Here is a 16,904-nt window from a genome sequence, read left to right on the forward strand (position 1 = left end):
TCAAATGGGGTTGGGTTCTATGGTCAGATGAAACCGAAATAGAGCTTTTTGGCAATAAACACCAGAGGTGGTTTTGGTGCACACAGAGAGGTGGCCATATGGAAAAGTACCTCATCCCCACGGTTAAATATGGTGGTGGATATTTAATGTTTTGGGACTGTTTTTCTGCCAGAGGATCTGGACATTTTGTTAGGATACATGGCATCATGGACTCTATGAAATATCAACAGATATTAAATGAAAACCTGACTGCCTGTGCCAGAACGCTTCAAATGGGCCGTGGTTGGATCTTCCAGTAGGACAATGATCCAAAACATACATCAAAATCAACACAAAAATGGTTTACTGACCATAAAATCAAGGTCCTGCCATGACCATCCCAGTCCCCTGACCTGAACCCCAGAGAAAACCTGTGGAGTGAACTGATAAAATATATTATATTATAAACAAAGTTTTATTTAGTGGAGCATCTGTTACTAGTGTACATAACTAGTAATGCATTAAACATGAGGTGTGTCATGGATTGACAGTGTGAGTCGTGAGGACAGTATACCAAGTGTGTGTGTGTGTGTGTGTTTAGAGCAGACATGCAGTCAGACGAGGGGACGGAGTGGCTCATGGAGCTGCTCACAGACGTGCAGCTGCAGCAGTATTTCCTGCGAATCCGAGACGAGCTTAACGTCACTCGGCTCTCTCACTTTGACTACGTGAAGACCGAAGACCTGGAGAAGATCGGCATGGGGCGGCCAGGTGGGCACGTGGGTGGGCGCACGTCACACGCACGTCAAACGCATGTCAAACACACGCCACATGCTTCCTACTCACAGGTGCTCAGCCTTTAACAGCATCAGATGTGAATCAGAGGGAATCAGATTCTGTAATGATTCATTTCAGTGTAACTGTTTACTTGTGAGGGCGCACGGTGGCTTAGTGGTTAGCACGTTCGCCTCACGCCACCAGGGTTGGGGTTCGATTCCCGCGGCTCTGTGTGTGCGGAGTTTGCATGTTCTCCCTGTGCTGCGGAGGTTTCCTCCCCCAGTCCAAAGACATGCATGGTAGGTTGATTGGCGTGTCTAAAGTGTCCGTAGTATATGAATGTGTGTGTGATTGTGTGCCCTGCAATGGACTGGCACCCTGTCCAGGGTGTACCCCTTGTGCCCGATGCTCCCTGGGATAGGCTCCAGGTTCCCCTGCGACCCTGAAAAGGAGTGAGTGGTTGAAGATGGATGGATGGATAGATGTTTACTTGTGTTCAGATTTGTTTTACAAAACGATTCATTTTACATTCTTATATATTCAGTGTATTGACCTGTCCTCATCAGTCAACGTTCGCCTCACACCACCAGGGTTGGGGGTTCGATTCCCGCCGCGGCCCTGTGTGTGTGGGCGGAGTTTGCATTTATATATTTTCAACCTTCTAAGCTGGAAAGCTGGAAAGCTGGCTCTGACCTGACCTTCATATCACAGTTAGAGATGTTTAGAATTTTAGAAATTTCAAATTAACTGTCTTAAAAGATCCTGAAAGATTCCTCGATCCATCAGCATAATTTGTTTGCAAATGAGGTTTTGTGTGATATGAAAACATATAATCACAAAAATAACAAGAAACTCGTTTATGTTGACGTTAAGAAATAAAATAATATGAAGTGATAAATATGAGTAGGATGTAAACATGAAGAGAACAGTGGTGCTGTAAGTGTCTGAAAATAAAAGAAAAGAAGGTTCAAGAGGATTCTCTCTCTCTCTCTCTCTCTCGCTCTCTCTCTGTGGTGTTGTGAAGGTCAGCGGCGTCTGTGGGAAGCTGTGAAGAGACGGAGAGCGATGTGTAAACGCAAGTCGTGGATGAAGGTACGCCGCTCTCACGTCTCACGTCAGAGACGCGTCGTCGTCATCACAGAAAAATACACACAGCTGCGTGCAAAAGTTTATATTTGGATGAGATAAAAAATAAAGGTGGGTGGCGTCTCAGCTGTAGTCTCCGCTCCTGCAGGTGTTTACAGGTAAGAGACCGGAGACGGAGACTCAGATAGATTCGTCGACCTGCAGCATTTCGGCTGAAGCTCACGGTGAATCCCAGTCGGCGGCTCTGACCTGTCTGATCAGTGAGAGAGACCTGACGCTGCTGGAGAAACTCGGAGACGGATCGTTCGGCGTGGTGAAGAGAGGGGAATGGCAGGCTCCGTCTGGACGAGTGGTGAGGGGAGACACACACGCACACACACACACACATAGAAATATTCTTTGTGTGCACACCTTATTGCAGGCACGAGAGCCTTTATCAAGGTCATGAGATTGTAATGTGTGTGTGTGTGTGTGTGTGTGGGCGTGTGTGTGTGATCGCAGCTGAATGTTGCTGTGAAGTGCCTGAAGACGGATTTGCTGGATCAGACAGAAGGTCTGGACAATTTCATACAGGAAGTGAACGCCATGCACTCCCTGGATCATCAGAACCTCATCCGGCTGTACGGCGTCATCCTCACACACCCCATGAAGATGGTGAGGCTCGAAGACCAAACTCTGACCTCTGACGTGTTTATTATAGTGTTAAGTGTTCTAATTGCAACACTATCGAATTAACGCTCTATCTGTTGCAGGACTGTATGCAGTGGGCTGGGTTTAAAGTGCTGTTTAAACGTTATTTACATTTAATTTGAAAGTAAAATCTTAACACTGTCGATCATATTAAATCATATTAACGACTTGAAAGAAAGTAATTCCAAAACGAATCCATAAAATAACACAAATAAGACTAGCTGTATAATGAGAACAAAAGTAATGGCACCTTATAAAAGGAGGAGGAGTTAGTGTGTGTCTATGGCTGAAGCACTGCAGTGGCTGAGCTACATTACTGGAAGATTTAGTGCACACCGCCATTAGGAGGCGCTCTTTCACAGTTAAGTCATCATTTTTCAGCGTTCAGCTCTCCATGAGATTTGAGTTTTGTGGGTGTGGTTAATGTAAATATGCCATGAATGTGCTTAGTAAATTACAGCTGATTGGTGTTTATCAAATATGCATGAATTTTTAGTTTGCTATGGCCACAAAACGTGCATAAAAGTGTGTTTGTTTGTTTTCTGTGTGTGTGTGTGTGTGTGTGTGTGTGTGTTTATGTGTAGGTGACGGAGTTGGCTCCACTTGGTTCTCTGTTGGACAGGTTGAGAAAGCGGCAGGGTCACATCCTGATCTCGGTGCTGTGCCGCTACACCGTGCAGATCGCGTGTGGTATGGCGTACCTCGAGTCACGCCGCTTCATCCACCGAGACTTGGCCGCTCGCAACATCCTGCTGGCCTCCAACGACCTCGTCAAGATCGGAGACTTCGGCCTGATGCGTGCGCTGCCCAAGAACGACGACCATTACGTGATGCAGGAGCACCACAAGGTTCCATTTGCCTGGTGAGAAGTTTTGTAGCGACGAGTTTCTTTTCCACTTTTCTCTCTCTTCTTGCTTGTCTCACACGCATTCTGTGCTTGATCAGGTGTGCACCAGAGAGCCTGAAGACCAGAACCTTCTCACATGCCAGTGATACCTGGATGTTTGGTGTGACGCTGTGGGAGATGTTCAGTCACGGCCAGGAGCCATGGCTCGGCCTCAATGGCAGCCAGGTACACACTTTACACATGCGACAAAATGTAAATAACTAGTAAACACGTGTGTGTTGATTTTATTATAAAATACTAAAGTGGAGTTACTGTTAGCACCCTGAAGTTGATTAGTTTCCTACAACTGCGTGTCCCTAAGTGTTTTGTTCCTCTTATACCACAGCAACTTACCAACAATTACAAATTTTATAGTTTATAGTGACGTTTATTGTTGTGAAACATCCATGTAAAAGTGAATTCCCATTTTCACTTAAAGTTTCAGCTTTACCTCTGACTGGTTAGAAAGCACTGACACTGGAGACTCCTTCCATAAGTGTTAATTAAACATCTCCTTACTTCAAGAAATCTTGAACCATGTGAACGATTTTTTAAAATCCGTTTAGTATTAGTGGAGCTGTTGCTATAGAAACTATAACGTATTAGAACGAGTGAAGTGATATAAACCTGTGATTTGTAGCTGCACTAATGTCAGAGCTGCTGTTATAGAAAATCTACTGAAGCTATTACATCATCATGCTGTTAATTTTGTTCCTCAGATCCTCCATAAGATCGATAAGGAGGGCGAGAGGCTGGTTAAACCCGAGGACTGTCCTCAGGATATCTACAACGTTATGCTGCAGAGCTGGTCTCCAAAACCCGAGGACAGACCGACGTTCGTGTCTCTGAGAGACTTCCTCGTGGAGGTGAGAGTCGATCGATTGCCATTCATGTTCAGATTTAGATTATGATTAATGTTCATTAATGTTCAGAAATGTTTACGATCCGATTTTGGCTCTGATTTCATCGGCTCATCGAGAGCTCCAGTTCCAGTTCCAATAACAAGGATATTTTATTTCAGATAAACCTGCGTTGTGTTTGATATCCATGAGAGCAGAGTATTTTTGTGAATTTTTTGAACAAGATATCACAGCCTTCTTTGCTCATATTTAGCAAGGGTGCCAATATTAGTGGATGGCGCCGGATATTTATTTGAGGTCTAACAAAACGTATTTGAAAGGCAAAATGAATCTGTAAATTTGTTTAGATAGTTTTATATGCAGTTAATATGTTCTGTTTGCACCCATGAGATGTAAACATGTCAGAAAGCTGTCAAATAAACAGTATATTAACAATAATTATAATTATATAATAAAAATAATCATCCCATAAATCCAGAAAATCCAGTTTAGTATGACGATATCATGGTTTACATGAGCACTTGCATGATTTGGATTATTGGTGTGCGTGTAAAGATATTTTATACACACTGATGTTTTGCCTCTGCAGACGATGCCTACAGACATGAGAGCGCTGCAGGACTTTGATGAACCAGATAAGTTGAAGATCCACGCCAACGACGTCATCACTATCATCGAGGGCAGGTCACGTGATCACGTGAAGTTTTACTGTAGTCAAAATCATCGAGTTGACTTTTTTTTTGAAAAACAAAAAAAAAATCTATTCATGATGAGGTTCAGTTATTTTACTGAACACGAAGCGAAAGCAAAGTACACGTTACTGACATTAATTATAACTTATTTAATAAATAAATCATTAAACATTATTATTTATTATTACCTTAGTTGGCTAATACTTGTGATATGATCTGATCTAATATCCATAGTGTATTACAATGCACTTTATTATCCTAAAAAGTCTCATCTTTTATAGCATTAATTAACACAGCTGATTTTATCTGTTTTCAAACCAATTGTTACATTTTTACTTGTTGAATAATTATGCAGATAATTACTTGTATAATATTTATGCAGATGTTAACCTCACTAGGCTGAATTTATTTTCTTGATACAAAAATGTATGCAAAAAAAAGTCAATAACTTTATACTTCAACATTACGTAGAAAATTAAACAAAGTGCACTAACGTGAAAACTTACCATTAGTCAAAAGAGTCCTATTTCTATAATCTGATTAGTGGAATTTCTCTTAAACAAACTTTTCTAGATTTTGAATTTGGTCTAAAATCTGTTTAGAGCGGAGAACTACTGGTGGCGAGGTCAGAACCGACAAACTCTGAAGGTGGGTCAGTTCCCCAGGAACGTGGTGACTTCTGTAGCTGGACTTTCTGCCCATGATATCAGCAGGCCTCTTAAACACAGCTTCATCCACACGGGCCACGGAGACACCGACCCTCACCGCAGCTGGGGCGCTCCTGATAAAATCGATGAGTAAGAAACCCGGGCTTCTGATTATTCTGACGCTGGAGATTCTTCATTCTCAGGTTTGGGGAGTAACGGACTGCATGTAACGGCGTTACGTAATCAGGATACAAAAAAATGGTAGCTGTAAAAAACAAAACAAAACAAAGATTACAGGTACATTTTGTAAAAAAAAAAAATGTGAATACTATCAGGATTACATTTTTAAAAATCTTTTGACATAACACAATATAGACAGTTGCTTGATCATAGTTCTGGTTCTCTCTCACCAGTCATGGCTCACACGAGCAACAAATTTATTTATTTATAATATTTATTTTATTAAAACAAATCCAAACACTGAATATGTTTTTAAGCTCTACAATAAGCTATAGATAAAAGTATTTTCGATCATATTGTTTATCTCTTGACTTTTTTACATATGTGACCTTGAAGTAATCTAAACATAATCAGATTACCTTTACATTACTTTCATATCGTGATACTTGGATTAAGTTACTAATGACATTTTTTATGAAGTAATTTGTAACTATAAGGGAATACATTTTTTAAAGTAACTTTCCAAACCCTGTTTATTCTATATATACTGTATATTTGTACATAATGTTTTGTTTGTCACCACCAGAGGGCAGTGTAGCATTGTATTTCTAGTTCCATATTTACAACTTTGTTAAAAAAATAAACGTTAGTAAATCTCTCTGTTTTTACTTTCTGAATGTAGTATATACCTGGGGAACCCCATGGACCCCCCTGATGTTCTTGGGATGGATCCGAATGCTGACCGGCCAACTAAATTACCAAACCGCGCCAAAAGTGAGACACCAAAACAAAGTTAGAGAGTCTAGCTGCTATACTTTGATTAAAAATGTAATGTTACCCTTGAACATTGTCTTCCTTCTTGATCTGTTCCATCTCTGATAAAGCATTTGTTAACTACTTTCTAATTAATAATTAATTCAAAATGTCTAATCAGTTAGAAATGAATGAAATAGTGAATGAATTGATAGTTAATGAATAGTTTGATGATTAATTTATTTTCTGTATGATCATTTTTTCTCCACCGTGGTTCCTCAGAGCAACCCCCACCTCGTCCTCCTCAGCCGGCCATTCTTCTCAAGAGTAAGAACCATCTCCGTTCTCTTCTTCTTTCACTGTGGATTATATACAACACGGGAGATTAATTTGACATTTTCTAAGCCGCCCTGAGATCCACATGATCATCTGCCATCTCTGTCTTTATGCAGAAGTTTTTCTTTTTATCTCATTCCCTAACACACGACTTCCTGTTCACTTTATATGCGCATTATATAGGGTATAGTGTATACACAAGAGTCGTTTAGCCAAAAGATTTGGACGTATTTTTTGATAGGTTTGAATGGTACATTTTGGTATCTTGCCTCTGGGATTATTATTACTGTAGAACTGGGGATTTTTTTAACATTGTGGATTTCTTTCCTTCGTAGATATATAAACTATGAACACTTGAATTTTTTCAGCTGTAAATTTGTTCCTCCATTGCTGATCAGCTCTGGTTTGCTTTTACACTCTCAGAGCCTTTCTATGACTCTGTGATTGACGATGATGATGATGACAATGATCTGATAGTCACTGGATTGAAGAAGCTCTCTCTGAAAGCACCGTCATACCTTGGGCTACGCCTTCGTCCATGGGAGAACTCGGACCCGGATGATCACCTCAGCGAGGTCTCGCTCATCGACTTTGGAGACGATAGTTTCAGCTCCACCTCGCCTTCCCCCATTACGGAGATTCCCGCCTCCAACTCCGCTCCGTCTGGAGCCTCCATATTGGATTATGGTCCTCCACAGAGCCCATACCGCAGTTTGCCGAACCCTCTGCACCCAACCCCCGTGGTGGACTGGGACACCCGGCCGCTGCCTTCTCTCCCTGCATACGATGAGGTAGCTTTAGAGTCTGAGGAGCAGGAGGACGTGGAGGTCAGCTCCATAAACACTGCGAAGACTGACAATCCAGACCAGCAGAATTATGACAGTGTTGATGGAGATTTAGATCCCAAGTGCAAAGTGGAAGACAATCTGTTCCTTCCATCCAAACTCGCTGTGGAGAACCGATCTACCTCGCAGTCGGCTGACATCTTCAAGGAGTTACAGAGGGAGGTCATGGCGAAGTTGCATGTACCAGCGACGGTGCAATCGATGCCCTCGTCACCTCTCTTACCACACCGCAAAATCATCCTGCCCTCCTGCGAGGACAAGCCCCAGGTCCCACCCAGGATCCCTATCCCGCCAACACGGCCTTCCAGACGGACGTGCGCCAGGCTTTCTGTCTCTTTGTGTGATGACGACGAGAGACCTCAGCCTCCTAAGATCCCTCCCCGAGACCACGCCATGTCCCAGCCCAGCTCGCGATCCCCCAGTCCCATGATCTCCACTCAGCAGAGACCAATTTTGTGCTGTGTCGGTTCTCTGGGGTCCTGCCTCTCCCCTTCATCGTACTCCTATGCTCCATCCACTACCCCTCCAAAGCTCACGCTCAGCCCCAGTAGAATCAACTACAATCCCACGAATGCCACTTCCTGCACCAATATAGACCAGACTCGAGCCAAGAGCCCCTGCAACCTGCCCATCATGAGCGGGAGCACCAAGGCCAGCAGCACTCAGTACTACCTGCTACCTGAGAGGCCGACGTATCTCGAGAGATACGAGAAGTTTGTGAAAGATTCCGAGCAAAACAAAGAGCGACGGACCAACATGGCGACTGTTAGACCCATGGTGCAGCAGCAGTTCATCAAGCCCAGTATCTCCTCCAACCCCAGCAGCAGCAGCTCTCAGAGCTCAGCAGAGTTCAACACTTACAGCAGTGTGAAACAGGTACATTCAGAGCATCCTGGCTTTCCAGAACATATTCCGATATGTGTGTGTGTGTGTGTGTGTGTGTGTGTGTGTGTGTGTGTGTGTGTGTGTGAGGTATAAGGAAGCTGATGCGTTGGTACCTATGTCTGCAGGTAGAGGAGGCGGTCCATGGAGTGACAGTAGAGGAGTGTCAGACAGCGCTCGAGAGTCACGGCTGGAACATTCAGAAGGCTATTGAGTACCTGAAGGTAGCCTGGAGTATGGCTGCTGTTGTTACGGCTTACTACCAATCTGCATTTTGATTAGAATTACTTAGAAAAGGTGCCGTGACTTTGTCGCTAGATTGTCCTGCACTCGATACGCCATTATTCCATCTCACATCACAGCTGCTTGTACACTCGATATACCATTATGATGACCAGATGACCAGTCACTAATCACCATTCTTCCTGACTATCAATCACTAATCACCGTTATTCACAACGATCAATCGCTGATCATCAGTCACATCATTGTGTGTGTGTGTGTGTGTGTTGGACAGGTGGAACAGCTGTTCCGTCTAGGTCTGAAGACTCGGCCCGAGTGTGTGGAAATTCTGCAGAGGTGCAGCTGGAACCTGGAGCAGGCGAGCACCCAGATGATAGACTCATATGGTTCCTCCAGACAAAGGTACTGAGAAACTGTGGCACATCTTCTGGTCTACTAGGAACCCTTTCTACTTTAAAGGTTCTCCCAGGGGACCTCTATTTTAAGAGTGTAGTTGTGATGAAGGGCTTATTCAGGTGTTATGTACTGTAGCTTGCTGTACATTAGCATTAAGCGAAGAGGTTTTTATTTTTGTCTTGTCACAGATACTAAACCCAGCGTTGAGGATGAGCACAGTGTCCCCTTCTGTCCACTGAGAATCGCATAATATTCATCTAAACCCGATCCTGCTCGAGACGTCTGTGCATTACTCCTGCGTTCTTTTTTGACTGTTGCAGGACTCTGAATAGTTCATAACTGCATCTGTCTGGACTAAAGCTAAATGTGCTGATGTTTAAAAATATATAGTTTTTATTTTTTGAGAATGTGGAGAATATTTTGTGGTTGTTGCTGTTGAGCTTTGTTTGGAACTCGCTGTGTTTAAATCAGATACTGTACTAAATCTGTCTATTTAAGACATTCATGTGTTATTATTTAAGTTTTGTTTTATATTTATTGATGTATGAAGCAAAGATGTGTATGCAGATGACTGTTGCTGTATTGTTTATATTTATTTGCTTTGAATATGTGAAATATTTATGATATATTAATTCTGAGGAGTTTATTTATTTATTGGGATTGATGAAACAGGGACCTCGTGAAGAATGTCTAAATATTATTCATTTATGCAGTACTGGAATACTTAGTAGTTTTGCTTTAACATTCCTTCATCAGACTTTCATTTTATTTTATGCGCCACAGATGGTGTAAAAATATAAATACGGTGCCTTCCATTAATATTGGCACCCTCGGTAAATATGAGCAAAGAAGGCTGTGAAAAAATGTCTTCATTGTTTAAACTTTTGATCTTTTGTTCAAAACATTTACAAAAATACTCTTCTCTTATGGATATCAAACAATTTCAGGTTTAACACAGGTTTTTTAAAAAAAATCTTTGTTAAATATAGGTGTGCAACAATTATTGACACCCTTTTAGTCAATACTTTGTGCTACCTCGCTTTGCCGAGATAACAGCTCTGAGTCTTCTCCTATAATGCCTGATGAGGTTGGAGAATACATGGCGAGGGATCTGAGACCGTTCCTCCATAATCTCTCCAGATCCTTCACATTTCGAGGTCCACGCTGGTGGACTCTCCTCTTCAGTTCACTCCACAGGTTTTCTATGGGGTTCAGGTCAGGGGACTGGGATGGTCATGGCAGGACCTTGATTTTGTGGTCAGTAAACCATTTTTGTGTTGATTTTGATGTATGTTTTGGATCATCGTCCTGCTGGAAGATCCAACCACGGCCCATTTGAAGCTTTCTGGCACAGGCCGTCAGGTTTTCATTTAATATCTGTTGATATTTGATAGTCCATGATGCCATGTATCCTAACAAAATGTCCAGGTCCTCTGGCAGATAAACAGCCCCAAAACATTAAATATCCACCACCATATTTAACTGTGGGGATGAGGTACTTTTCCATATGGCCACCTCTGTGTGTGCACCAAAACCACCTCTGGTGTTTATTACCAAAAAGCTCTATTTTGGTTTCATCTGACCATAGAACCCAACCCCATTTGAAGTTCCAGTAGAGTCTGGTGAACTGAAGACGCTCGAATTTGTTTTTGGATGAGAGTAGAGGCTTTTTTCTTGAAACCCTTCCAAACAACTTGTGGTGATGTAGGTGACTTTGGATTGTAGTTTTGGAGACTTTCTAACCCCAAGACACAACGAACTTCTGCAGTTCTCCAGCTGTGATCCTTGGAGATTTTTTGGCTGCTCTAACCGTCCTCTTCACAGTGCGTTGAGACGATATAGACACATGTCCAATTCCAGGTTGATTCATAACATTTCCAGTTGACTGGAACTTCTTAATTATTGCCCTGATGGTGGAAATGGGCATTTTCAATGCTTGTGCTATTTTCTTATAGGCACTTCCCATTTTGCGAAGCTCAACAACCTTTTGCCACACATCACAGCTATATTCCTTGGTCTTACCCATTGTTATGAATGACTAAGAGAATTTGGCCTGTGTGTTACCTCATATTTATACCCCTGTGAAACAGGAAGTCATGGTTGAACAATTTCCTGTTCTTAGTCACCCAGGTGTACTAAAAAAAAAAGTAAAATATCAATGGGCATATATTTTTCTCATATGAATTCCTGGGGGTGACAATAATTGTTGCACAGCTATATTTAACAAATGTTTGTGTTTTTTTTTTTTTGATAAACCTGTGTTTGTGATTGTTTGACATCCATGAGAGCAGAGTATTTTTGTGAATGTTTTGAACGAAAGATCAAAAGGTTAAACAATAAAGACAATTTTTCACAGCCTTCTTTGCTCATATTTACCAAGGGTGCCAAAATTAGTGGAGGGCACTATACCTGTTATTCGTTCCTTAATTTATTCATTCATTTCTTCAGAAAAGGAAGGAAAAGTTCACACACCACAGCTCCAAAAATACAAAATGATTTATTAATTATTTTATCACATGAGAACAAGTAATAAGTGATTTTCTATTTTTGGAGCTGTGGTCTGGAGTTTGGTTTACATTGTGCATTTATATGCTGGTTACTCAAAAAATTTCCACTTCAGCTCTGTTTCTGTGCACACGACCCTGTTTAATATCAACACATTACTGCATTACTCCATCATTCCTTCTTCCCATCACGACTGCTGAAGTTTCACGTTGAAGCAGTTTCCTGTGACGCTGTGAAAAGTGCACACTGGATCAGAATTAAAAGCATTTTCATGTACCTGTATTTTTATATAGAAATAAACACAGAGAAGGAAAATAAAAGTGGGTTTGTTCGACCCAGCCACAAATAAGAAGATATAGAAATCTCTTCTGTCAGAACTGGAGTCACACTTGTTGCTAAAGATAATAAAGTATGTTGTACTTGAAAATAAAGTCTTCTGTGTGGTCAAGGAACCTCTGTGTGTGTGTGTGTGTGTGTGTGTGTGTGTGTGTGTGTGTGTGAGAGAGAGAGAGAGAGAGAGAGAGAGAGAGTGAAAGTGATTACATGGCATTGGAAGAAAAACAGTGCGGTGAAGTGAAAATGGCTGAACATAGAGTCTTGTTCTATAAATATATATAATGATAGAATGTGCAACAGCTCAATATTTTAATATTTTAAAAATGAAGAACTATAGGAAATATAAGAGTATCTCAGAGATTGATGAGTCAGAGGCGTCAGTGATCAGAGACGAGGTCAGAAGTCAACACCAAGTCAGTTCCATTGCCTTCATCAGAGCCGGAGGAGGTTACCACAGCCCTTCATTTGTCCTACAGAAGTAAAGGAGAGTCTTCAGGATGCTATTTGTCTGGATACTGGTCACAACCCCACAGGTCTCAGAGAATAGAAATAGAATTTGTTGGTGTAAGAGCTCAGAGGAATGACACTGAGTGACTCCCAAGACCATGAGGTTTAAATAATTTATTACAAAAATCAATTCCTGTGTTGCTGTATTCAGGTGGAGATATGGCAATGCTGTCTGTATGCTGAGGTTTAGGGGTTTATTTCCACTGATCAACATCTGATAAATCTGAAACTGAATCTGAACAAGACTGAGGAGTTTCAGGCATGATGATCTCTGTGTCTCAGTTCTGAAGGTCTCTAGTTTGTGTCACGATGTACTGAAACTTATTGTTTTGTGTTCTTGGTATGTGTTGTTTTGAGCATTCCTAATTACCCCGCCTTCTGTCCCCCCCCCCCCCTCTCTCTCTCGGTTCTTCTTCTCTTATTATCTGGTAGACTAGACGTCTTGTAGTTCTTATGTCACTCAAACCTGCGTAGTAGATGTTTTGATTTTATCTGTGACTTGTTCCAATTGACATTTATCATTCTTTATCAATAATTCTGTGTGCATACACTATTCTTCCTGTATCATTAAATTAAGAAGCTTTCACTGAATGATGGTATCTGTGTGATTTCTTCCCTGGGCCCAGATGAGAGGAAATCAGCCAGAGTAGGGTCCAAATTCTGGTTCTGTGACTGGTATCGGACAAAGAACTTAACAAAGACCCTCTATCTCCAACATCCAGTCTAGCACTGAGCGTTTTTACACTTAAAACTCCTCAAATTCCAACAAGCCTCATGTTTGTGTCATTAAATTCATTTAAAAAAATGAATGATGGGTTCTGGATTGTGATTGGTCAGAAGGTGTTGATTAGTTTTCTATAACAGCGGCTCTGACAGGAGCGCAGCTGCACATCACAGGTTTATATTAATGCACTGGTTCTAATTCACTATAGTTTCTATAGCAACAGCTCGTTCACAGGGACTCATGCCACAGAAGCTCTACTAATAATAAACAGATTAAATAAATCATTGATACGGTCACGTTTTCTGTAAGGAGAAATGTGTTTATGTAACGTGTATGGAAGGAGTCTCCAGTGTCAGCGCTGTGTAACAGTCAGACGTAAAGCTGTAACTTTAATTTTTCTGAAATCTTCAGGACAGAAGAGTTTACGCTTCTTTACTGTTTCTCACTAACATGACAAGAAACAATATAAAGAGAGGCTAGTTTATAGCTGCTATAACATAAGTGAGAACTTGTCTCATGGATATTCCACAACATTAAATACAACTATAAATGGATACAAAGTATGACGTGTCGTTCTTTAATTAGTTTAAATTGCTGGTAAATTTCTGTGGTTTAAGAGGAATATAACACTTCTGGAGAGTATTTTACTATAACACACACACACACACACACACACACAGAGAGAGAGAGAGAGAGAGAGAGAGAGAGAGAGAGAGAGAGAGAGAGTTTATTAGTTATATAAATCATCCATAAATATCCTTTGTGTTTGTAGCTTCTGTTACAATTTGATTTCTATGTAACTGAATGAATTTACTCTGATTCGTCATAATATCTATAAATTGTAAATAAGGGTGAATAATTGATAAAGGTCATTTATGATTCATGATATAACGTCATTAAACAAATGAGTTAACTAAGTGAAAGCCATGTGACAGGACTGGCACAGAGCAAAAAAACAAACCCCTCTGAGATAAAGATGGAGACGGGAGTGACATTTGACTTTAACCTTCATGTCCCCTTTAATTAACTGGGGAGGCGACAGGTTTTCTGCAACACAGCGGCAGGATGTCAGAACATCCTCCATGCTACAGGTGGCTCTTCTCAAGATAAGAACACAGCTCCTGGTTTGAAGGCATGCTCACCTATCAGTGTTCATTTACACACAGAAACCGATAAGTGAATGTCACCAAGACGCTCTTTCTCTCTGCCGCTCGTTCAGAGGAAGATAAAAAGCATTCGGGACGCCCGTTTACTCTGAAAGCTCTTATTAAAGTAATATCCAATGTCAGATCTGAAATTAATTAAGCAGTAAACTGGACCCTAATAGGAAACGTTCATCCATTCACACCGTCACTGTTTCTGTTATTCCACGCCGAGGCTGAGGAACTGGTTCTGTGTATGTCATGGCCCAGGAGTGCTTCTGAAAGTGCTTCTCTTTCCACCATGGAACATAATCTGGGGGTTTTTTTTCGGTAAGTGTGAGACAAGCCATTGTAAGTGTGAAAAGGTTTCAGTCGTCTCCTCAGACAGATTCATTGTTCACGCATGATGCCTTTTAGACCAGTCTCATGCCATTGCGTGCGTTTTATTACGGATCATTGATGAATGTAGGCACTTGGAACATAAATGCAGCAGAATGATGCAGAATCACCAGTCTTTGTGATAACCAAAACCTGAGAAAGAAAAAAAACAGACAATGTGTATTATTTTGACTTTAAATGTACAGAGAGACCTTGAGATGATTTTGGATATTTGAAACTCCTGTATATTTTCAGGTTTGTGCACCTGGACGTCATCTTCAGTTTTCATCAGGGTTCAAATCTGAAGAATGAGACTTTTTTTTGCAAGAATCATTTTGTGTCTTGCAACAAAGTTTGTACAGAAAGTTCGGTCTAGACCAATTTTTAACCTCCTTGCAGAGGCAACCAGCTTTTGAGCTAAAATCTCCTGTTATTCAGCAGAATTCATGATGCCATCAATGTTCACAAGAACCTCAAAACATCACTAAGACGCAGTGAGACACAGTGAGGCACAAGGAGGAAATGTAGGAACTCTGGTGGTGGGAACCCTGAGCAGTGAGACACATGCCTTTAATGGGCTGTAAATCCATTATATTTGACTCCCCCCACTATTTTACTTTGACTTTTAGGGAGAAGCTATGGATCCTGGTAGGAATTCGGGTTTGTCCTTTCTCAGGTTTAATTAAGGATTATTATTAATAAATCAGGGCCTAACAGTACTAGTATGTTTCTTATTTCTTATTAGAATCACAGATTTATTTTATTTGATGTCTCTCCCGTACAGAACCCACTCTCCGTAACGACACTCAGCTTTTATCTCCTCGTGTTATTCTTGGTCAGGGATCATCTTGGGACATTTTATTGTAGTTAATAACGATGCGGTGGTGCACAGTGGGAGCACTGAACACGAGTGGCTCAGGATGAAAAGACAGCATTGATGAAAATGTGAACTGACAGATACATGGAGGAGAAGAAAAGAGCTTCTGTTGTTTCTGAAATATTAGAAATGAGACTTTACTGGAAACACAAGATGTCTGTCTTTAAGAAACAGCAGTTTGAACATACAAATTAAATCAGAGATGCTTTGACTGTTCAGAAAGGCTTTGTTAGAGCGATTGAAATGGGGGCATTTTCATTTTTTTCATTTTTTCATCCTTAGTCAAGGTTAGATAACTTTTTTTTTTTTCTACTGCTTTTAGGAGGAAAAAAAACACAGAATTGAGATGGTTCCGTATCGTGATTAAACATTAACCCATTTCTTCATGAAAATTGTCTAATGGTTTCCACTCACTCTTAATTCAGATTATTCTCAGTGTCTTATATCAAATTGTTGTATTTTAACGAATCTATAGAACCGTGAATGCTGTGTATCAGTGTGTGGCTATTATTTACTTGATTGACGATGCAGAGCATGACAGAAGTCATTGAAAATAAATCAATAAACTATAAAGGTTAATATCGGAGCCCAGACTCCTGCTGGACCTCCAGCAGTTCATTAGGAAAGACAGATAATGGATTTTCATGGTAATTGGCGTAATGGTTTCCATCAGGGATTTTCTGGTTATTTCTGATTATAGAATCCAAAAGGGCATTCTGTCATGAATACCATCAGAAACACATTAGAACCAATTAGGAACCATTATACATCTCTAGATGTTTCTAATGATTTTTTTCAGCAGGGAATTCAGTCATCACGTAAAGTTCATGTTCTTTCTCCTTTTGTACTATTTATGGTGGCAGAGATTTACAGAGTGAAGAGTCGTTTATTTTCACGTTTTCCAGACGTCATTTTCTCACATGAAGAACTCTTTTTCACACATGATCAGATATTCTTCATATAATGAACAGATAAGACAAATGAAAATGTTTAGCTGTGTCTTGCTCTCTTTGAGTGTCAGTAAAATATAATGTATTGTTTAAAACTATACAATTTTGATGTTCTCTTTCTTTTGTTTTTATTCTTTTTCTTATAATGAAAGTTCTTTTATTACAATTAAATGTTAGATTTCTCTCATATTATCAGTATAAGGTTACGTTTATTAACCACAGAGGCATTATTT

General features: G+C 40.7%; 1 protein-coding gene across 1 annotated transcript; it reads left to right on the forward strand.

Annotated features, from left to right (window-relative positions):
* Positions 1-587: 587 nt before the first annotated feature.
* On the forward strand, positions 588-9,529 carry tnk2a (tyrosine kinase, non-receptor, 2a). Its single transcript, XM_053612150.1, has 14 exons — positions 588-750; positions 1,781-1,848; positions 1,991-2,194; positions 2,344-2,496; positions 3,117-3,394; positions 3,478-3,604; positions 4,138-4,284; positions 4,868-4,962; positions 5,573-5,767; positions 6,480-6,571; positions 6,833-6,877; positions 7,310-8,658; positions 8,742-8,837; positions 9,131-9,529. The coding sequence occupies exons 1-14, from the start codon at positions 588-590 to the stop codon at positions 9,263-9,265; spliced, it is 3,147 nt and encodes a 1,048-aa protein (XP_053468125.1). The 3' UTR covers positions 9,266-9,529.
* The last annotated feature ends 7,375 nt before the right edge of the window (positions 9,530-16,904 follow it).

The sequence above is a fragment of the Ictalurus furcatus genome, chromosome 23, assembly GCF_023375685.1.
Source record: "Ictalurus furcatus strain D&B chromosome 23, Billie_1.0, whole genome shotgun sequence".
NCBI classification, from domain to species: Eukaryota; Metazoa; Chordata; class Actinopteri; order Siluriformes; family Ictaluridae; genus Ictalurus; species Ictalurus furcatus.